General features: G+C 55.7%; 2 protein-coding genes across 4 annotated transcripts in view; one reads left to right on the top strand and one right to left on the bottom strand.

Moving 5' to 3' along the window:
* Window positions 1-12,302, top strand: part of SH3PXD2A (SH3 and PX domains 2A) — a 213,566-nt gene extending 201,264 nt beyond the window's left edge. For all 3 annotated transcript variants that reach the window (XM_069459935.1, XM_069459934.1, XM_069459936.1), the window contains 4 exons: window positions 2,547-2,884; window positions 4,097-4,146; window positions 6,636-6,755; window positions 8,369-12,302. In XM_069459935.1, coding sequence (XP_069316036.1) covers window positions 2,547-2,884; window positions 4,097-4,146; window positions 6,636-6,755; window positions 8,369-10,336 — 2,476 coding nt within the window. In that variant the 3' untranslated portion in view covers window positions 10,337-12,302. The remainder of the gene's footprint in view (window positions 1-2,546; window positions 2,885-4,096; window positions 4,147-6,635; window positions 6,756-8,368) is intronic.
* Window positions 12,303-21,080: 8,778 nt separating this feature from the next.
* NEURL1 (neuralized E3 ubiquitin protein ligase 1) overlaps window positions 21,081-22,886 on the bottom strand; it is a 68,846-nt gene continuing 67,040 nt past the window's right edge. Inside the window, exons 5-6 of the mRNA XM_069460759.1 lie at window positions 21,734-21,880; window positions 21,081-21,319 (exon numbers count right to left, since the gene is read on the bottom strand). Coding sequence (XP_069316860.1) covers window positions 21,081-21,319; window positions 21,734-21,880 — 386 coding nt within the window. The remainder of the gene's footprint in view (window positions 21,320-21,733; window positions 21,881-22,886) is intronic.

Genomic DNA, 22,886 nt, shown 5'->3' with positions numbered 1-22,886 from the left:
CTCAGAGCATGGTAGAATGTGACGGTGTTATGTGCTGAGGGACGGGACGAAGGTCACTGGATACATGCAGGTTGAACTTCAGTGTGACCTGACGGGATATAGCTCCACTCCAGCCCCAGCCCTGGTGCATATCTCAGCCCAGCAGAGCTGAGACGTCCCTTTTTGTCCTCTTGGGTGGGATGGGGCTGTGTACCTGGACATGTGTTGCCAAAAGCCAACCCAAAAATCCACCAACCACCAGTCTGATGTAGAAAGGCCAGCGAACATTCTGGCAGGCTAGTAGCCTAATTCACTTGCCTGGAAGTTATCTACAAGGCTTCTTTTTCTTTGTTTTTTTAGTTTTCTAAGATTACCAACATGTCACTCTGAGCTACTTCCACTCCACTCATATCCCCATGGCCTTGTCCCATTGCTGGTGGGAGCCTGGTCTGAGTACGCCCTGCTGAAAAGGTTCCACCTTAAGAGGGCTGCCAGATATCCCCTTAAATGTGCCATTTCCCAACATTCCAAGCTCTGTGTTGATCTTCATTTCCTGTCTTTCTTCTCCTTCCTCCACCCCTGCAGACACATACACATGCACACGCATGCACGAGCACACGCGCGGACACACACACACACGCACACACCCTGGAGCTCTCTGCATCCCTCCCTTTCCACTTGGCTTCCCTCTGGAGTCATTCCATACTCCCGAGCTGGAAAGCAGATGTGAGCAGAGTTGGATCCAGACACACACAGCCACTCCTGATTCCCTTGCATTTCTCGGCCTGGAATCTAATTTTATCCATGTAACACTGCAGGAACACAAAGGGCTTTGAAATGGGAGCACTCAGGGCCGAAAGCAGGCCTGACTGTCACCTCCAGGAGACACCTCTCCCCTGTCTCTACAGTGTTCACGTAGAAAAACGTCAGCAAGGGCCAGTGGGTTCATCATCATCCTTTCTCCAAGATGCGAGAACACCAGGCTCTGGGCCAGGTGCTGCCAGCAGCGAGCTGTGTGACCCTCTGCTACTTACTTCTCTTTTCTGAGCCTTGGCTGCTGGCTCACATGAAGATGAGGCATTTTTACTAGTGGCTCCCGTGCACCTTGAAATCCCGTGCTTGTTTGCACGCATTACACCAGGGAGCCACGACGGGCCCTCTCTTCCATCCGTTTGTTCACGCATGTCCTCCTTCCAAGGCCCAGACGGGTGAGCTTGGGGCAACCTGCCTGCACGTTCCTGCGACGTGAACGTAAAAAGCCACCTCCCACCTGAGCTTCCTAGCAAAGCTCCGACATGTCGGAGGAACTTCAGGTTTCACCTGCCTTCTCGCCCACCTAATGAGCACCCAAGAACAAGGTCAGGTCAGGGAGACGGGAGGTTTTCAGACATCTGGCACGGAGGAGCCATTCCAAAGCACCAGATGTGTCCCAGGGAGCAGATGGGGACACTGCAACCCAGACTGGGGGCATTGGCCAACGACTACTGGACCAGGAAGTGAGCTCCCACTGGGTTTGGGTGAAAGCTCAACACCATGGGGGGAAAAAAGGAAAAGCCTATTTTAAGAAGCCATTGAATCACCAGAAATTAAGTCAGCCCTGTCATTTGCCTTTTGCTTTTGTTTATGGGCTGTTGGTTTTGTTTCATTTTGGTTTTTTCTGCCATACCAATGGTTTTAATTTTACCCAGTCACATGCTTTAGTCTTTTCGTTTATGGTTTTTGCTTTTGGAGCCCCACTTAGACTTTCCCAACCCCCAAAATTATGTAAATCTTTTCTTTTTTTATTTTGCTGTACGGTGTGAGGCCAGGGTCTCACTCACTGGATAATCAGTTGTCCCCAGATCACTTAGTGAATGATGCATCCTTGCTCCACTAACCTGAAACGGGACCTTTAGCCTGTTTGTGGACATACTCCGCGTGCTTGGTCTGCCTGCTGTCCCTGCAGTAACCACCCCGTCCCCATCCAGTCAGCCTTCTTTAAGGACATCAGTGTGTCTGTTCTAGGTACATCTTAGCAGCTACACTGTCCCTGCATCTTGTGGAAGACAAAATATTGAGCTCCAGGGAAGGGACTTGTCCGAGGTTCCATGAACTAGAACTGAGGTTGCCTGACTCGCACCTGTGGCATCTCTTCCCTCTCTAATAAGATTTCCTTTCCTGTAAAGAATTTAACTGTATGTACCACATTCACATTTCGTATTTCCAGAATCATCCCTAACTGGTTGTGAGGTTGCAGGCCATTGTGAAGTCTACCTTTTGGGCAACCCAGAATTTGAGAACTCTCATCTCCAGGCCCCACGTTTGCCTGGCTGTGCAGAGAGGGAGAGCCCACATCAGCAGGGACCAGGCAAAGCAAAAGGAGTTAGAGGGGAAGAAATGGTGTCCTGGGTGTCTTTTGCACATACCCTCAGTTCCAGTTCTCTCCGGAATCATGGGATTGCCAAGTCTCTTGCAGAACATGGCAGAGAAGGCTCCGCTGGGCGAGGCCAGGAGGAGATGAGGGCCTAGGAGTGGGGTGAGGCCAGGTGTCAGTGCTCTAGTGACGGCATGCCCTGCTCCTCCCACAGATATCTCGGCAAAGAGGGCTGGGCCCCAGCATCCTACCTGAAGAAGGCCAAGGATGACCTGCCGGCCCGGAAGAAGAACCTGGCAGGCCCTGTGGAGATCATCGGGAACATCATGGAGATCAGCAACCTGCTGAACAAGAAGGCATCTGGGGACAAGGAGGCCCCCCCGGCTGAAGGCGAGGGCCATGAGGCCCCCATCACCAAGAAGGAGATCAGCCTGCCCATCCTCTGCAACGCCTCCAACGGCAGCGCCCTGGGTGTCCCTGAGAGGACCGTCTCCAAGCTGGCCCAGGGCTCTCCAGCTGTGGCCAGGATTGCCCCTCAGAGGGCCCAGATCAGTAAGAGCCTCACTGACCTCCGGGTCCTCGCTGCAAAGCTCCTTACACAGTGGGTGTGGGGTGCAAGGCAAGCCAGGGGGTGTACGGGACCCTCACGGCATTTGCTTCCTGAGCTGCAGGCTGACCTTTGACCCTCTGTCAGTTTGTATCATGCTAATCACAGAGCCGAGAAGGCAGGGGAGTGTGGTGACTCAGTCCTTCCCAACTGCTCCGTTGAAGATAGATTACATGAGGATGTCGGCTGGTAACATTCCCTCCTCTAGTGGAGAGCCAGGAATGGTCATTTTGCAGATAAATGCATTCCAAGACCAAGAAGCATTTTCTTTGCCTTATAGTAGAGGCTTTATAAATCAAGATAGATGAGGTGTAGCTCATTGGAAACCACACACACCCCCATCCCATTTCCCTGGGCTGTTCAATGTGGGCCCTATGTGCAGGGCTGCTTTATGGAATGACAGCCTGTAGAGGAGCATCTCTCTGGGCCTTAGCTCTCCTGTCCTGCACCTTCCCCTAGTTACTGGAAACCTAAACTGCCTGGGAGCAGAGGCTTCCCGCTCTGCACAGCAGTTTCAAGAGGGCATTCTTCAAGAACCGCCTTCTTTCTCACAGGAGACCCCAGGCTGTGTGGCACCCTCTGTCCCCAGTCCGGCAGTGCCTGTGGTTGAGGGTTAAACGGTCCCCTGCTGTGGAAGCCCAGCTTTGTTTGTGTCTAGCCATTCTTAAAATCTGGAGGAAAGCTGTTCTTTAGTTTAGCTCCGAACTTGGTTAAGTTCTCATGCCTGAAACCTTTTAGGCAACCAGTTGGGAAACATTTACTGGGCACTTCCTCTTGCCTGGCATTGTGCTTGCTTCTACGGATTTAGTAGTGAGCAAAAAATAGACATGTCTCTGCTCCTAACTTTGAAAATCTGATAAATCTGTAAGCCCTTTACCCTGAAAAATACCCTTATATCTGTACGTTTCGAAACGTGCCCATGATCTTAGAGGTGTCACGGATCCCCTGAAGCACAGCCGGGGTAGCTTAAAGGCCTATAATTTACTCTCGAAGAAGCCCAACTATAGCGCCTATTGACCTAGAGCTCGGTCCTTCGTCAATGCCGAGCAAAAGCATGAAATTGCAGGGATCAGAAGTGGGTCGCATGTAGGGAAGGCAGCTGGAGGCACTGTTGCCCATCATCTCACTGGGTTCTGAAGCCGTGCCTCCTCTTCTAGGCTCCCCAAACCTAAGGACAAGGCCTCCACCACGCAGAGAATCCAGCCTGGTATGTGTACTAAATTTCTTCTCCCCTTTTTGTCCCGTTTCTGGGGATCCACTGTAGCAGCCCCGATTAATTGGCTGTCTTGCTGCAGAGTGTGTTGGTCCAGGGGTTTTCCAGGGCCTTGCTGGGGCTTCCAGCTTTGTGGGGCTGAGGGCAGGGAGCCCACAGATCTTCCTGGGGGTCTGGCTGGACAGTTTATAATCGGAAATGCACTGCACTCCAAAGCTAAATAAATCCGTCCTGCCACTGCACTGGCAGACATAAACATTTAGCCTGGCCAGCAAGAGTGTCCAGCCAGGGCATTGCCAGTGGCTAGAAATGGGGTTGCTGTCCACGTTAGCCTGGAAGCCTTCCAGCTTTGCCCTGCTGAGGAATGCCCAGGGGCTGCGCTGGATGCCAGAGCCTGGGGGAGCAGAGGGCAGACCAGCGAGCATCCTCCAGGGAGGGGGTGAGTTGCAAGGGCTGGCTCATACTGAAGCTTAAAGAGGGTTAACGCTGCTTGGGTCCCTGGCTCCTGTGGGTGGGGGTTCCTGGTGTCCAGACCCTCTGGCAGGCACATGTGCAGTCAGGGGCTAGTCTTGGGGTGGCAGCAAGCTGAGAGCCCTAGAACAAAGAACTGTTATCGGGGCAGTAGGATGCAGGGGAAGGACTGGGGCTTCAGCCCTGCCCCGCATGGGTTCGCATCCCACTTCTGACACTTAGGAGCAGAGAGACGCTAGGCAAGTCACACACCTCCACAAACTTCAGTTTCCTTATCTACGCGATGGGGACAGCACTGCCATCTCCTAGGACTGTTGTACAGATGAAACGAGATGGCGTATGTAGAGGGCTGGTAAATGGGTGTCCATTTCCATGTCGACTCTTGACTGTTTGGTAGTACTACCTGGTGTATGGCGTCGAGAGAGAATGACGTCACTGGGCGTAGCACAAGGGTTACTGTGGTCAGTGACATCTGCCCTGGAGAGGGGGTGTCAGTCGTGGAAGAGCAGGCCCTCCATACGTGGAGGACTTTTGAAGATTTAGTCCCTGGAGATGAGACCTTCCTTGTCCTGGCCAGTGGAGTTTCTATCTCCCCTCGGGGCTTACACACACAGCTAAACAACAAATTCTCCTTTCCTGCCGTCTCTTTTGGCCCCAGCTAATTAGTTTCAGGCAGACTTGATTTTGGCAAGAATGGGGTAATTCCTTCCACACTCAGCAAATGCAGGGAGTGCTGAGGCAGGGCTGCTGTTTCCAGTTAGGCCCAGCGGAGTCCCACTTGGCCGGGTGCAGGGGACATTGACTGGTTCACACCCGGGCCCCCCAAACCAGCTCCCCCCACCCCTCGCTCACGCTGACGCTCGGCAGTCCAGGTGAGACTGGCGGGCGAGGGGGGGCTGGGCCTGGGAGGAGGAGGACTGCTGGGAGGACGGAGAGTTTCAGGAGCGGGGAGCTTTCCCCTGCCCCTGCTGGGCCAGAGTTGGGGACGTTAGCTTGTTAGCTCGCGAGTCTCTCTGTGACCCTGGTGCCAGTCCCGTCCCGCAGCTGGCAGATTGCGGGACTGGAGCGAGGTCCTCTGAGGCCTTCCTACTGCACTGCAGCTTCTTCCCCTCCCTCAGCCCACCCACCTCTTGTTTTCTTTCAGTTGTTTTGCTTTAATCCCTTTGTAGGAGGAAGGACATAAATAGTGAAGCACGAAGTTCATTTTAGCTGGAGTCGAGACAAGACAGGTTGAAGTGAGAATGTACAATCCACACGGGGGGCGGGGGAGGGGGGTCCATTTCATCTGCGAGCGGATGCCCCGTGCCTTAGGCCAGGGTCTGTGCCCAGTGGACGCACAAGTAACAGTTGTTAAATGAGGCCACTTCCAAATGCCCTCGAACGGCGTGCCGAGATGCTGGGGGCCAGTGTCTGAAAAGCACTCAGGGTCTCCAGCGGGCCCTGCCCTGCCCACAGACACAGGATCAGAGGTTTATTCAGTGCTCGCCTGACCATTTGCCACCGTCATCATGACCAACCCAAGACTTCTCAGCCAACCCTAAGGCCCCTTCACTCCCACCCCAGCCTTGGAGACGGCCGCGCCTCATTGCCCCGCCTCTGCGGCCACTTGCCCTTAGACTTCAAGACGGTGGCTCTCCTCTCCCGCCGGGCAGCGTGCAAGGGCTTTGTTAGAATGATTTCTCTACCTTTTAGTTTGCATTTTGAAAGCCAGCTATTGATGCATCTGAAAACTGGACCTCTGGAGGTGTAGAGATGACGGTGTTCACAGTGGGCATTTTGATAGCTCAGACGAGGCTCGAGTGAATCCTGAGTATTGCTGGGAAGCCTCGTCAGGAGAGTGGTCTCTTGGGAATGTACCCTGGGACTTGGGTGGTAGATACGTGCTCAACCAGCTGCCATCCAGCTAGTGTGAACAGCCATCTGCACCTCCGAGGACTGAGTGGGGACGAGCCCTCGGCCTCGTACGGTCCTGATTGGGCGGATTTTGCTCACTGTGTCCTTCTCTGCATTAGGGGTTCCAGCTGCCGAAGCCACCAGAGCCCCCCTCTGTCGAGGTGGAGTACTACACCATTGCCGAGTTCCAGTCGTGCATTTCTGACGGCATCAGCTTTCGGGGTGGACAGAAGGCAGAGGTAAGCCTCAGGCTGGGGGCTGAGGGTTTTAACTCATCGGGGTCAAAACCGACGGCATTTCCCATGTTAGGTCTTGCTAGTAAGGTTCCTGAGGGGCGGGCAGGGAACGTGAGCCCCATGAGATGAGCATTTGCATAAAGCTCGTTAGTGCCCCCGTCTGGACTGGAACCCAGGACGTGCCGCTGCACCTGTGCTCACAGTGCTCGCCTCACAGCAGTGTCCCCAAGCGTGTGCGCGGGGAACAGGCTGCCGCGAAACTAAGGGCTCCTGTGGTCAAATGAGCCTGGGAACAGTGGGTTAAACAAAATCCAGCCCGTTTGTCGTCTCAACTGCAGGGCTTCTCAGAGCCCAGGATGTCACTGGGAACCTCTACTGAGGGGCTAGAATAGGCAGCATCACCCAGACCCGTTCGCCCCGCAGGCTTCCTCTCCCAGGGGCACCGTGGGGGCCGGATCCCGCAGGCCCCACGTTAGGAAGTGCTGTTGCTGGGAGAACGTGGTCTGGCTGGGCGGGTTAAGATATGGGCACCTGGGTTCTGGCCATGTCCAGCCCTGGCATTTGATGTAGTCACTTCTCCCCACCCCCACGACTTTATGTTTCTCTGCAAAACTCGGTAACAGACCCTGGGGTGCTCCCTCCGGCCTGTCTCCTGGCATTTGTACGACTCGATTTTGTGGCTGGTGTTGAACAAGGTGTTCCAGGGGACAGAGAAGATCTGTCACTCAGTCGTTCCTCTGACTGGCTGTGTAGTAATTAAGTCCAACTAACACATGTGAAACTGTCAGATTCATCGCGCAGTCTCTGCCTACGAAGAGGGGACATCCCCAACCTGAATGTTTTAAAGCACATGTCTGGAACTTGGAACTAAATTTCCAGGAGAAATTATTCTCTCGGTGCTTAGGCTTCCAGGGGAGCCTACAAAGCTCATGACGTGGCAGAATTGTCATCCTGTCAACCTCAGACAGAGGTTAAGGAGGAAGCTCCTTGTCCTAATGTGGAAGTGACTGAGAGCCCCCACCCTTCCGACAAGAAACCATTCAGCCCAAAGAAACCTGTTCAGCTGACGGAATTTCTGTGGGATTCCACGGGCAGTGGACACTGGGGAGCTGCCTGCAGGGCGGCCCTGGCCTCAGGCCTGTCCCTCCCAGCTCAGCTCATCTGCACCTTCCCATTCTGTCCTGACCTGAGAGACCCTTTCAAGGGTTTCCAAGGGGGACCTAGCAACACTGGGGTGGAAGGGGGACGAGGGCAGTGGCATGGTAGCTTTTCATGCATACGAGTCCTTGGTGAGTTGGGTTTTGTAGGGACTGGGGACAGTGTAGCTTCTAAGTGCCTTAGCGTGGGGGAGGAAGAGTGGGCCAGCTTGGCAAGGGTGTTGACATAGACTCAGGAAAAGGGGAGGGGCCTTGGAGGGATGACAGAGACCTGGGTTTGAATTCTGGTCTGTCACGTACTACCTTGGGTCTCGGGCCCCTTATGCCGCGGCTCAGTTGATCCGTCTGTGAAATGGAGATAAGGTATCCCAGAGCCAAAGCATGAAGCTCCTCACCTGGGACATCACAGGGCCCCAGAGATCCTCCCAACTCACTGGCCTGTCTGCCCTCTCCCCCCAGGTCATCGACAAGAACTCAGGCGGCTGGTGGTACGTGCAGATCGGTGAGAAGGAGGGCTGGGCGCCCGCGTCTTACATCGATAAGCGCAAGAAGCCCAACCTGAGCCGCCGCACGAGCACCCTGACCCGGCCCAAGGTGCCTCCTCCGGCGCCCCCCAGCAAGCCCAAGGAGGCCGAGGAGGGCCCTGTGGGTGCCGGCGAGAGCCAGGACTCCCCGCGGAAGCTCAAGTACGAGGAGCCTGAGTATGACATCCCGGCGTTGGGCTTCGACTCGGAGCCAGAGCTGAGCGAGGAGCCCGCAGAGGACAAAGCCTCGGGGGACCGGCGGCCGGCCCAGCCCCACAGGCCCTCGCCGGCCTCCTCGCTGCAGCGGGCCCGCTTCAAGGTGGGCGAGTCTTCAGAGGACGTGGCCCTGGAAGAGGAGACAATCTACGAGAACGAGGGCTTCCGGCCGTGCGCAGAGGACACCCTGTCAGCCAGGGGCTCCTCTGGGGACAGTGACTCCCCAGGGGGCTCCTCGCTGTCCCTCGCCAGGAAAAACTCCCCCAAGTCGGGCTCGCCCAAGTCGTCCTCACTCCTGAAGCTCAAGGCAGAGAAGAACGCCCAGGCAGAACTGGGGAAGAACCACTCCTCGGCCTCCTTTTCCTCCTCCATCACCATAAACACCACCTGCTCCTCCTCCTCGTCCTCCTCCTCCTCCTTGTCCAAGAACAGCGGCGACCTGAAGCCCCGCTCGGCCTCGGACGCAGGCATCCGCGGCACTCCCAAGGTCGGGGCGAAGAAGGACGCTGACGTGAAGGCCGGGCTGACCTGTGCCCGGGCCAAGCCATCGGTCCGGCCCAAGCCGTTCCTGAACCGGGCTGAGTCACAGAGCCAAGAGAAGATGGACATCAGCACTTTACGGCGTCAGCTGAGACCCACGGGCCAGCTCCGGGGAGGTCTCAGGGGCTCGAAGAGTGAGGACTCCGAGCTGCCCCCACAGACAGCCTCCGAGGGTCCCGACGAGGGGCCTAGGAGAGGCTCGGCCGACCTCATCACCCCCCGGGCTGCCACTCCCCCATGTCCCGCCAAGAAGGAAGGGGACGGGCAGGCCACCTCTTACGTGACATGCAGCGCCTACCAGAAGGTCCAGGACTCGGAGATCAGCTTCCCCGCGGGTGTGGAGGTGCAGGTGCTGGAGAAGCTGGAGAGCGGGTGGTGGTATGTGAGGTTCGGGGAGCTGGAGGGCTGGGCCCCCTCCCACTACTTGGTGCTTGGCGAGAACGAGCAGCCCGAGCCCGCCGGCAAGGAGCCGGACGCAGGGTCCCCCAAGAGCAAGCAGAACGAGGGCAAGTCCGACAGCCTGGAGAAGGCGGAGAGGCGCGTCCAGGCCCTGAACACGGTCAACCAGAGCAAGCGGGCCACGCCGCCCATCCCCTCCAAGCCGCCCGGGGGCTTCAGCAAGACCGCAGGTGCCGCCGCAGTGAAGATGAGGAATGGCGTGCGGCAGGTGGCCGTCAGGCCCCAGTCGGTGTTTGTGTCCCCGCCACCCAAGGACAACAACCTGTCCTGCGCCCTGCGGAGGAACGAGTCGCTCACGGCCACCGACGGCCTCCGTGGCGTCCGCCGGAACTCCTCCTTCAGCACTGCTCGCTCCGCGGCCGCCGAGGCCAAGGGCCGCCTGGCCGAACGGGCTGCCAGCCAGGGCTCGGACTCTCCGCTGCTGCCCACCCAGCGTAACGGCATCCCCGTGTCCCCTGTGCGCCCCAAGCCCATCGAGAAGTCCCAGTTCATCCACAATAACCTCAAAGACGTGTACATCTCCATCGCAGACTACGAGGGTGATGAGGAGACGGCGGGCTTCCAGGAGGGGGTGTCCATGGAGGTTCTGGAGAGGAACCCCAATGGCTGGTGGTACTGCCAGATTCTGGATGGGGTGAAGCCCTTCAAAGGCTGGGTGCCCTCCAATTACCTTGAGAAGAAGAACTGAGGGGGGGCATGGTGTCCTTCCAGCCTCCGTGTGCCACCGTAGCCGCCACTGGTTGAGCGGTGAGATGAAGACAGAGGGAAAGGAAAGGTGGGAGGGGTCGGGGGCGGACAACACAGATCCCTGCAGAATGTGTGACCTCAGAGATGCCTCCTCCAGGCTGTCCCCCAGCTAGGAGGTGGGCATGGTGAGGACCCACATTGAGTAGGGAACAGAATGGGCCAGGGAGTCCCAGTCCTGGGACCCAGAGCTGAGAAAGCTGAGACCCACAGTGCACCTTGGTGACTTTGCTGATGGACTACGTGCCATTTGGGACAGGCTGCGTGGGAATCCCCAATTGTGCCTTTGCTGCAAATCTGGAAAAGATGTCATAGGGGGCCTCCAGCGTTCTGTCCCTGCGTGCCCCACTTTTGGTTGCTGGCATCTTGCCACCGGAGGTAGCCCTTGTATCATCCTAATCTGTATTTGTGAATTGTGCTGGTTTCCCAGGGACTGCCACGGCCCGCCACAGCTGGGTACGTTAGAAGACACCACTGGCTCTGAGGCTTGGAGGTGTCCATGGGAGCTCAAGCCTGTTCCTGGGCCAGGCTGTTGTCACTATCTGTTAGTTAAAGAAAAAGCAGTTCCCAGTTGCCAGCAAGGACCACCTTTCGTAGCTGTCACTGTACTGGCCTTGAGAGCACAGCCCCTCCTCAGGGCACCCGCGGAGGACACAGGGAGTGTGGGTGAAGCCGTCAGTCTCCTCATAATCTGCACAGACTCTTGTGGATATTCCGGGTGGGCGTTTCCTTTGCATGTTTTGGGAGGTTATTGATTTGGGGGTTATATGTCAGGGCTTGGGTTTTGGTCTTATTTTCGGGGTGGTTTGGAGGCCCAAGGATGTTCGGCCTCATATGGGAAAGGGCAGGGTAGTGGACGGGCTTTTCTGTTGTACTTTAGCGGGAGGGCTGTTTGGCTTTTGTTTTTGTTTCACATTCTTCCCCCTCCACAGGCCAAAGTAGTTGCGTTTGTGCCCGAGTGTGGCACTTACCAGAAGGATCTGGGGCTGCCTGAGCCCCAGGTCACAGACATGGCGAAGCAGAGAAACTATTCTTCTGGTTCCTGCCCAGCCTCAGTGGGGGGAGCGCAAAAACCCTCCCCAGGAAAGAGGAGGATGTCATTCAGGAGCCAGACTCGGGGAGAGGAGGCAGCTCCGGGCTGCTGGGTGACCGCCGTCCTGCACACGTTCTCCCAGCGGGGCCAGGCCGCAAGCCTTACGTAGGAACTGTGGACAAGCAGCCATTGTCTCACCCTGGGCTGAGGGGGCCCCAGCTGGGCCCCCGGGTCAGACTGGAGCCAACACCACCAGCTGCTCCCTTTGGCCTGCTGGCGACACCGCAGGTGCCCAAGAAGATGGAAGATCCTCTCGCCAGGAGCCATCCTGGTCTTCCCAAGGGGCGGGGCCCCAGTGAAGAGAGAAGCAAGAGAATAAAGTTCCCTGTAGGTCCTCTGTCACCTTTGGGTTGTGTTTTTCAATTGCTGACATTTCAAAGGGGACCCTCTAGAAGCCCAGCTGGCTTCCCAAGGACTCCCCCTTTGCTGGGAGTGGATTTCCACACGTGCCTTTGATTTTGGACGGATCAGGCTTCACGGCCGAGGATTCAGCTGCCAGGATCCTGGACCAAGGGTTGGTGTTGTCCACAGGGAAGGAAAGGCCTCCCACCCCCTGCTCCCACCCAGGTAGGCGGCACGAGACCTAGCGTCTCGGTGGGTCAAGACCCCCACACCCAGGGCCGTGCCTGGGCGCCCCCAGCCCCCCCCTTCCACACACCGATGCCTGGCAGCTGTAGCAAACCGCTCGTGTTCTTTGTCGAAGGGCCGTGGTGAGATTGTTTTGTTTCCTTTTGTTTTGTTGGTGAGTTTGTTTAAAACTGAAATTAGTTATTTTCTTCTGCTGGACAGTATTAAATAGGGCAGAATGTTGAGTTAATCTGCTAGACTGCAGTACTAATGGTAGTGGGTTAGTGTTTTCATATTATTATTTGTACTTATTTGAACAATAATGATAAAGAAGTGGTTCATTATTTTTTAATTAATGCACTTTAAATAAGGTGGAATGGGAAAAAACCCAGAGAGCAAAGTGCATTACTTAAAGATGCAGTATATACTTTTCTCATTTTTAAACAGCACATATTTATTAAGAGAAAAAAGTAATTTATGATTATTTAAAATAAAATTTAAAAGTAGAGTGACTGTCAGGTTAAAGGACCTTCCACGTCGCTGTCTTCCAGGGGGAGGGCCCCACGGCCTCGCCCCTCAGATGTCTGCACTGAGCCAGTTCAGTCACTCGCGCGCCGGCCAGGCCAGGGGGGCGTGCAGAGCATGTCTGCCAAGCACAGAGCATCTCAGTTGGACCGGACCACCGTGCTCTCCGAAGCCTGCCCTCCCCGCCCCTCCCCCCCATCTGTACTGCCACCCACACTCCGCGGCCCACCAAGGACCCCCTCTCCCTGATCCTCAGTGCTCTAAGTGATAGAATCATCAAAAGGCAGGACTGGAAGAGACCTGAGAGGTAGCCCCATCCCATCCCTTCCTGCTACTGTAGCCCAAGGACAGGAAATGGCTTTTCCAAAGTCACAGAGCTAGTTAATGGCAGATCTCCCCACTTCATTAATCCTGTGCTCCTACCCACCCGCATTATAGTTCATTGTGTGGTCATCATGTTTACATTGAGACATCCAGCCCCAAGGACGGCTGGGAGTTGTTTAGGCATCCAGGAAAAATGGGGAATGCTGCCACCCAGTGACAGCACGTATGTTTGGGCAGCGAACAAGATTGCCATGCCCCAGTCTTCACACCTCGTCCCCTCCCTACCACCCCCCAACTCACAGCACAGCACACATCCTGCAAGCCCAAAGAGAATATTAATACTTGAAGCAAGAAGGGTGCATGCCAGTCCTTCTCAGACACGGCTAGGGGATGCCAGGCCTTGTGCCCCTGGACTCCTAGCCCTCCCCAGGGCAAGAGGGCCTTTCCCTAGAGCTACTGAGCTGCTTTGTGATGTTGGAGGGTACTGCTGGCAGCAGGCAGAGGAGGGAGGGGGCCTGTGGCTCTGACCCATCTGGAGGAAAACCAGATCGGACTAAAAAAGGAAAAAGAAAAATGAAATCTCAGCAGTGTCCAAACCTAGTTTTCCATTAGTTGCGATTGAAAATGTGAAATAACATTGTATTGCTGTATACTGCAACTTTAATCATAATGAGCCCTTCTGAGGTCATTATTGAGGTTTATATAATGCCCGAAGACGCATCATTTGGTGCTTTGTTTTTCTTTCAGTTTAAAGACCTTTTACTTTTATTCCAAGGGGGAAAAAATGTCTCCATCTCTCTCCCATCTCGTCCCTCTTCATAATGGCGGCTGGCCGTGTTGCCTGGCTCCCCCGTGCCATGGGACCTTGGGGGGCAAGGAAGAGAGCTTGCAAGGGGGCAACCCTGAGCGGCAGGTGTGCCCTGGGGGTTCCCCCTCTGCCCCGTGGCTGTGGCCGGGCTGTCTTGCCAGGCCTCAGCCCCATCCACCCCAGCCTGGCCCCAAAAGTTTCTTTCTTTCTCTTCGGTTTTCCATCTTGACGAAGGCATTATATAGAATCATTTTAATCACTTTCAGATGTTAGAGCAGCATATTTTACTGGCATTTGTATCCATTGCTTTCCTCAGCAAGGCATGTTACTACTTTTATCATCTAAGGAAAAGAAACAAGGGAATTTCAGTCAAGCATTTTCATATTACTAGTATTTGCAGTAGGCGTAGAACTATTTAAGTTTAGACGTTGATTTGGTAGTTTGTTTTGTTTTTAAGGGGAAAAAAGGATAAAATAACCCCTATTTTTCCTGTTTTTGTATTTAACTAATATATTATTTCTTTAAGGTTACTCACTTCCCCTACCCGCTCCGAATACTTTGCATTCTCAATTGAAAATGGAAACAATCCGAGAGACAGGAAAAGTGCAATATTACCAAGACGAGGCCGGGGCTCACCGGGCACAATGGAGGGCGAGCCAGTGGCCCTGCTGCAGGTGGCGGGGGGTGGGGAGGGGCTGCTGAAGGGACCCTAACTGTGGAACGATGGGAGGGTTGGTGGAGTCTGATCTTGTCACCTCCTTCCCCTCTCCCCTTCCCAGAGGGCAGCCCCTTTTCTGTTGGATGTTGTCCGTGTTCAGGAAAGCGGAGTGGGGCTCTTGACCTCCTGGGGCCCCAGTCCCCGGAGCAGAGTGAGGACATCAGGAACCGTTCCTTGTTTTCATTTCCATTGTTTTGCAGCCAGCTGCTCAGAGACCTGACCTAAAAATGAGTCCCAGCAGCCCTCTCTCACCCCAGTCTCCTGATGTTTGGGTCATGATCTTTTTGATGTATGTTTGAATCTTTCTAAAACTATGTAACCTCAGTTCAGTTTATGGGCAGGAACCCTAGAGATAACCAAATCCTTTTGTGGGGTGTGGGTGCCATGAGCCCTGCAGACCCCAGTGAGACACCAGTTCCCGCAAGCCTGCAGCGGGCCTGGGGCTGAGCCTGGGCCACCCGTTCATCTCAATGACTTCAGCCCAAGGACTGAGCCCTGCCCCTGCCGCGCACCCGGACAGCAGCAGACATTCTCGAAGGGCAGCCTGAGGGGTCTGCTTGGGTCCGTGCAGACAGAACGTCCCCCAACAGGTACCGAGTCAGCCTCCTCCTCCCTTGGCGCCGGTAGAGAAAGCAGCAGGGTGGGAAGTCTCTGCCCCGCAGGGTGAGAGGGACGTCCCTGCTGGCTTGTCCCCCCACCTCCAGTACTGTACGCTTGCTGCTCCAACCCCTTATTTGGTGAATTTCTGTACAGATACGATCTCTCTGCCCATGGTGGGACTGTGCCCCGTGCGGTCTCTCCCTCGGAGTATATACATCTATATATTCGATCTTTGAGAATCTCGATGCAGAGTTCTCTGGAAAGAGAACTGTCCACATCACTAAAGAATTAAGATTCCCTCACTTTTTTGAGGGCTGTGTGTTGAGAGTGTGTGTGTGTGTGCATGCAGGAGTGTTGGTAATTTCCCACTTGAACTAAGTAACATGGGGTTAGAGAAAAAAGTACTGGGCAAGCTGTCTCCATTGAACAAGTCCTTGGCATTGGGCAGGTCCCAAGGGACTCGCAGCTTCTGGCAGCAAGTGTGTGTGTTATTCACACACACGTAATTCTGGCTGGAGAGTGCAATGTGTCTTTTTTTGTTGTTATTATTTTATTAAGTATTTAGTTAGAAACTTCACACTGGCATTAACAGATCTAGCAGAAGCAGCCTAGGCCATCGTCCCGGGCTCCAAAATGAAGAGGTGGAAAGAGATGCCATTGGGTGTGAAAACGCTGAGGTAGGTTGGATCAGTGAGGTCACCCACCTGCAGATGTGTCATCTAGCAGGCTGACTCCCACCCCTTATCCGTGTCACTGGTATGAGAAGCCCCATGCAATAAAAGAGCTGCTGGTCCCTTGGTTCTCGTCTCTGAGCATGGGGCAGGCTGGCTGGGGTGAGAACTTGCCCGTGGTGCGCCCAGCAAGGCCTGCACTGAGCTTTATGGCTAAATCATCCTCCCTGTTTGGGGCAGTCTCACGTCTTTGTGGTTCCTCAGCTCTATGACCAGAGCCAGGGTGAGGACAGGGTCAGTGACTTACAGCTTTGGGGAAAAACAGCCCCTCTGATTTTAACTTCCCTCCTGCTTCATCCTCCACACCGAGGTCCCCAAGCCACAAAGTGGGCGCAATGGTGCTTATAGACTGGGTGGAGGGCTCTACCTTCCAAGGCCTTGGTCCCAGCCTGCCTGTAAGGTTGGGATTCGCATGTGATCCCCCTCCCCAATCCCATCTTTTTAAATCTCAAGTTTGCACTCGGCCTTGACAATCAGCACCCTCTCCCATCCCATTCCTCGAACTTAGTGGCCTTGGAGAATGGGGTCGCTTGCATTGAAGGTCCCTGCCTTGTTCCCAGTTCCATCCTTGCCAATGGGCTGGGCCTCAAGAGGTGAGAGAGAATTGTTCTAGAGCGAAAGGATGGATCGAGCACGTTGAAGGCAAGTGAGAGGCATGTCGGCAAGATGAGTGATGAGTGCGTGCATGTTTGGGGTGACTGGGGCCTGCTGTCCCTTCACTGGGAAGGAGGCTTCCGGAAGAGGATGTCTTCTAGGCAGAAAAGCAGCAGGCTGAAAGAGGGTTTGGAGTTTTGTCTTTGTTGATTAGAAGGAAGGAAGAAGTCGATTCTGAGTATTTCAGGGAGAAGAGAGCAGACAGGAAGGAAATTTAGTAATTCAACACCCAAGGGTCCAGCCAAAGCAGGTTGGAAAAATCCTCCAAATTTGGCCATAGAAGCTGGCTAAAGAAACTGCCACTTGGGCCACAAGCTGGGTGCCCAGCAGGTCTCAATGGTTGGTCACTGATTTATGTAGTAGAGAGAGGAAGTTGCCAGCAACAAACCGATCTTTGAGCTTGGAGGCCGTTTCCAGAATGCATCCACCCATCTCCAGGTTCCCAGCTGATTCTGCCCACTTCCCTTTGTCCGGTCCAGAGCTGGACTCTCAAGTTATATGGGTCGTGCAGTAAGGACCCAGCATCCCCAAAGTGGAACCTCAGGGTCCAGGTCCACCAGGTGTATCTGGGAAAAAAGCAAATTCATTTGTCCTTCTGTTGACACCAGTTATTCTCAGTGTCTCTAGTGATACCTGTGGTGGTTCAGTTTGCTGAGTCGGCCACCTGGTATGGATTAGACCAGGTAAGCTGAACATCCATCCATGGAATACACCCTTCCATTTTTCAGCAGAACCAAGGCACACTACCCGTTAGAGTTTATTTCAGAGAATGAAGGGTAAAGAGCCACCATTCTTGAATTTGCAGCTTGCTCTCTGCAACAAGTTTTCTTTAAATCCAGGACACAGGATGAGAGGTGGGTTTCCCCGCCAGTGTCCGAGAGGTCTGCAGGAAGGTAACTCCTGGGCAAGGCAGATGTGAGTGAAGGTCCCTGAGCGTGAGCATGTGCACTGCATGGTTGGGTGTGGACTGGTGGATGCCTCTGGGGCTCAAGAACTTTGGGGGATTCCTCGTGTGTCCGCTCTATCCTGCCAAGCTCTTAGTGGGCTCTGTGGGGCCGGGAGGAGTCCTTCCTCCAGCTTTTCCCTTTCAGCCCCTCAGCAGAGAAATTGGAGAAAAAGACATTAAGTTCAGTGCAGTCAATTTGAGTGCTAAAATATTTCCAGGATCAATGGTGGTGCTAAACTATCTCCATGTCTCTAATATTTTTAATAGTAGAGTTTTGTGGTTCTTTTTAATCTCATCACACAAATGCAGTGTCCCTGGGGAAGGGGACCAGCCTCCTTGGCCTGCCACTTCCCAGGTGTCCTTTATCACTTTGACGGGACTCCATGGTCTGCAGAAAATGTTCTGTCTTGGCATGCTTCTAGACTGTAAGATTTGGGTTTTTTTGTTTTGTATTTTGTTTATGTTTACATGCATCTTATATTTCCCTGAAAACTAAATAAAGTTTTTGGCCTTTTTAACTGAACAGACTTACCTCTTAATTCTCCCTGTCACCAGAAAACCCATCCAGCTGAATAGCGGAAGGCCCATTACCCCACAAGCAGTGTGGACTGGGGGTCCCAGCGCCCTCCGGAAGGCCCCCGGAGGCTGGGGGTGGTGGGTAAGTCCCCACTGATGGTGATGAGGACTGTGCTCAAGTCCTCCAGATCCTGCCCATCCTTGGGCCTGGCAAGCCCCTCAGCTTGGCCCCCCGACTCTCACTTACCTTGACTGGACTCGTGAGCAGGGCAGGGTGGCTCTGGTTGGGGACAGCCGGGGGCTGTTCAAGGCCAGGCAGAGGCTAGGTAGCCAGAACACCCTCCCAGGTGACGGGTGGGTGGGCAGGCGTCCCACATGCCTCTGAGACCTGGCGTTGCCAAATGAGCACAATTGCAATGCTGTGCCTAGACCTTGGGGCCAGTCTGGCTGCTCCTGCCCACCCTAGCTTTTCCAGCCCCCTGGATGTGCTCAGCACATCTGACAGTTCCTCTAAGGGTCTCTGTCCAGGGCCCGTTCTCCCCAGCTGCAATACCCATGTGGCATATACGCTGCTGCGCCCACCAGTGGGAACACAGCTGAACTGCAGCCAGAGGTGGGGTCTGTGCCGGGGCAGAGGGATGGGAAGCCCGTTTCCAGGGAGCGCCTGCCATCCCCCTGACGGCCCCTAGGTGGCACTGCCCACCCCACGAGGGTCTGGTTCGGATCAGCCCCGGGAGGAAGCAGAGCACCCACATGGACGCCCAGGGCTCCTGTCCCCCACACCCTGCTCCTCACAGGCCCAGGGACCCCGGCCACCAGAAGGGCAGTTAACAAGGCCCACCTGGCATTCCGGGCCCTGCTCTCTGAGTCCCAGGTCACGCTCCAGCCTCACTACAGGGAGTGTTCCCTAATTGTCCCAGCTCACTGCCAGGCCTCAAAGGCCTGCCACTCTCCCCACAGGCCAGGCCACACCTCTCAATGGCCCCTCCGTGTCCAGGACACCTGATCACCCCCACGTGTACACACACATGGCCTCCCGCCCAGTCCGCCACACGCACAGCACAGCCCTCGGGCTGGTACAAAATCACCTTTATTCACAACCACAGTGACCCGAGTTCACAGAGGAGCAGCAGCGAGCCCTGCACTGACGATGGGACGGTGGCTTCCTCTCCCCACCCTCAGGCCTCTGCGCTTAAGACCTTCCTTTGCCCTGGGATGGGACCCTGACTGGGTGGAGCCCACCCCGTGCCCACAGAAGGGGTCTCCCAGGGTCCGTGCTGGGGGAGCAGAGACCCACAGGGGAATGGTGGCTTCCCTTAGCGTCCACTGCGAGGCCACACCACCCCGCGACAGCCCCTCACCGAAGAACTCCCACGAGTCACACAGAAAGTCTGCTCCCCTCCCCCGAACAACCATTTGACAGAGGTGGGGCAAGGTTCAGAGGGGCTGTGACCCAGGGTCACGTAACTAGTCGGTGGCCAGGACTAAAACCCCATGCCCCTGCCTGTCACAGGGAGAAGCAATTTCTGAGAGGAGCCAAAAAAAAAAAAAAAAAAAAGCAGCCATCTGACGTGGCAGGGGACTGGGGGCGCACAGGACAGGGCGGGCAGGGCCGAGATGACTGTAACCTAAGACTAGGTTGGGGCGCTCCCTCCCCAGAACCCAGAGGTGCTGGGCGCCAGCCCTTCCCTGCCCCGCGTGCCCACACACGCAGAGCCTTCCCTAGGAACAGGCTCCCCGACCACCGTGACACGGTCCCCCAGTCCCGTTTCCTGGCCCTCGCCCAGCGTGCCTGGAACTCTTCACGTCGCTGTGGGCCACCTGATCTACCTGAGCCAACCGTGATGACCCAGCCCAGGCAGGAAGGGCACTTTGTGGCTCTGGGGGATCCACCAGCCCCAGGGCACTAAGGGGCTCAGTCTGCCTCTCTGTGAAATGGATCCAATATGCCAAGAGGCCTCCCAATTTGACCCTTTTTTATGGAGTTCTCTCTCATCCGTGGTTAGCACGGTGGCTGTGAGCTGTGGCTGGAGTCTGGGGAGGACACCGAATGCTGACCACCTCCACTGTCCCCTCTCGCCAGGCACCCCACGCACCCGGACAGCAGCTCTAGGGGCCCGGGGAATGTAACTCACCCACAAACAAAACCCCCCACACACTCAAACCAAATAAATAAATAAATAAATAAAGGAAAAGGCTGGTCTCAGCCCAGGGAAGCTACTCACCCAACCCGGGGATAACAGGATGATGGCTTCCTCTCCTCCCCTTCCAACCCAGGACCCTGGCCCCTCCCGGGCCTCCACGGCCTCCGAGCATGAGCCCGAGCCCGAGCCCGAGCCCAGGCCCAGGCCGGCGCTGAGCTGCAGGACGACGGGTCAGAGAGGGAGGCTGCACACCTGTTCTTGGAGACCCTGACAGAACGCAGACCACACCAAACGGCTACCTCCGGGCAACGGCAACCGGCGAGATGACTGGGGCAGGAAGGCTACGGCCAGGAAGGGGTCCTCCTCATCTCAGCCAGGGCTGGGGCCAGGGACCCAGAACCCAGAGCCCTCTGCAGCCATCCATCCACCCATCTGCGTGGGTGGGAGAGAGACATGGCGTGGAGGCTGCAGCCTGCTGGTTGGAAGGATCCGCTGGCCTTCTCGCCCCCAGCTGCAAGGCCCAGTGGGCAGGGAAGAAAGGAAAGAGAAGGTGGGCAGAGGTCAGAGAGGGAGACCGCAGCTCAGGAGCTGTCTGCCCAAGGCAAGGGCTGCAGTTGAGCAGGTTGTGCACTGCTCGAGGGCTAAATCCCAGTCCACACTCCACTAGCCAAGCTGCGTGACCTGGCTCAGCTGTGTCTGCCCCGAGGAAGGTACACGTTTTCCAATTCTCACAAAGGTGCCTTCTAGAAATCTGCCCCAGATTTCTGGGGAAGGATTAGAACAGGCTGAGACCCCAGTTTAGCCCCTCAGCATGCAGGGAAGAGCTGGGTGCAGAGAAGGGGGAGAGGGAAAATGCAGCCTCCTCCCTTCCCCTCTGCCCTCCCCCACCTTGCCAGACACCCCTTTTTCCCCAAGACCTTCAGGGGCCTCAGTTTCCCATATTTAATGGAGAAGGAAAAAGTTTCCAAAATGAGGAAGAGAAAGGGCCCTGCCGGCCTGCCCCCCAGCCAGGGCTGGGCTGAAGTCGGGAGGTGGGCGTGCGGGGTGGGCCGCCGCGGCGGGCTAGGAGCTGCGGTAGGTCTTGATGATGTCCTTGATGGGGCGGCGGCAGATGGGGCAGCAGGCGTGCAGGGCCTTCTTGAGCCGCAGGCCACAGGCGTAGCAGAGGCACATGTGACCGCATGTGTAGATGACCGTGTCCACCGCGTGTTCATAGCAAATGGTACACTCATCGCTCCACTGGCCCAGGCCTGGAGTCACTGGCGACTCAGGCAGGCTTACTGGTGAGTTGGGGGCCGTCCCTGGGGACAAGGGGACACTGTCAGGAGGAGACACGGCCCAGCCCAGTGCTGGGTCCATGGGAAGAGACCCTAGCCTCTTGTGCCCCCTCCATTTATTGGAACCTGCCTATCTACCCTGACGACCCAGCTTCCCCGGGCACAACATAGGCTGAGCTCTGGGCAGCCCCACTTCTGACCCACCCAGCCCCCAGACCAGAGGCCTCGGTGGCTGCGAGGCAGTGAGAGGAAAGGAGGAGGGATGGAGGAAGGAAGGGGGCCCCAAACCTTTTAAAGCAAGTCCCTCCCGAGCTGCCCCTTGGCACTGCCCAGCTAGGAGACAGGATGGGATATACCCTGGAGATCCCCACCCAACAAGCGTTCGCTGAGCCTAACACAGAGGCTGCGTCCTCGCCTCAGTCTCACATGGTCACTTACCGCCAGCAGAGCTCCCCAGAGGGCCAGAGCTGCACGTGCTGAGCAAGGGGTCAGAGAGGCGGCTGCCCAGGGCGCTGGGCGAGGTTGGCGTGGAGGCAGGAGAGCAGGGGAGTGACGGGACCCCCCGCTCTGCCAGGATGGTGGAGCCTGCAAAAGGGGAGGGAGGGAGGACAAGCTGGTCACTGGAGGCCTAACCTGAGAAAGCTCCATCCCTCACAGGCTGGCGTGGCGCTCAGCCCAGCCCCTCTTTTCACCTACAGGCTGGAGGGCCACATCCTGCTGGGGTCTGGCCACATCCGCAGTCTCCACGCTAGCCCCTGCCTGGAACCCTCTGTCCACCCCTCCCCAGACCCCTCTTCCTTCAAAGGTTCCGAGGCCAGAGAATAAACTCACCACCTCCCCCTTCCCCTCGCCTCACCCTCCTGTTCAGAACTCTGTGCTCTGCCTCGCTGTCCCCAGATATCACCCACCTTCTCCGCAGGGTACCTCTGAAATGCCGTCACCTCTCCCACGCCTGTTCTGCTCCCGCATTCTTTCTTTCCCGCCTTCCTTCCCTCACACCTCTCCTTCCCTCCTGCTTCCCCTCCTTCCTTTCTGAGGGCCTACCAGCCGCCAGGCACTGTGCATGCACAAAGCTGGGGACAGAGCCCTTGCCCTCAATGAGCAGACTGTCCAGGGAGCCTCTTGGGGCTGTCCTCAAACCCCCTCCTCCGGGCTGCCTCGACTGCCCCCAGACTACACCACTCCATCTAGCACTGACCAGCCACACACACTACAGCCACAGGACTAAAGAACCACAAAGCCTGGAATAGTACTTGTTCTTTACCCAGGAATCCAGCTTTGTTTCCCCAGGTGAGCTCAGATTCACCATGAGCTGAGAACAGAAAATCTTACTCACCTGTGACTCTCCCACAGGCCCCCACATAATGCCCTGCACACAAATAGGTGCTTACTGCGATCTTTTTTCATTATGTTATTAGTTCTAACTCATTTATAGTTATTATTTCTAAGAATATTCAATAGGTACCCATTGGGTTTCTCTTACTGTATTAATATTTTTCAAGTTAATTATCATCTTGCCTTGTTGCACTGGCTAGTGTTTTCAGAACAAATGTCTCCAAGGCATCCCTATCATTTTCCTAATTTTAACATA

This window comes from Eulemur rufifrons, chromosome 28, assembly GCF_041146395.1.
Source record: "Eulemur rufifrons isolate Redbay chromosome 28, OSU_ERuf_1, whole genome shotgun sequence".
Lineage (NCBI taxonomy): Eukaryota > Metazoa > Chordata > Mammalia > Primates > Lemuridae > Eulemur > Eulemur rufifrons.
This window is presented reverse-complemented; position numbering and strand designations above follow the sequence as displayed.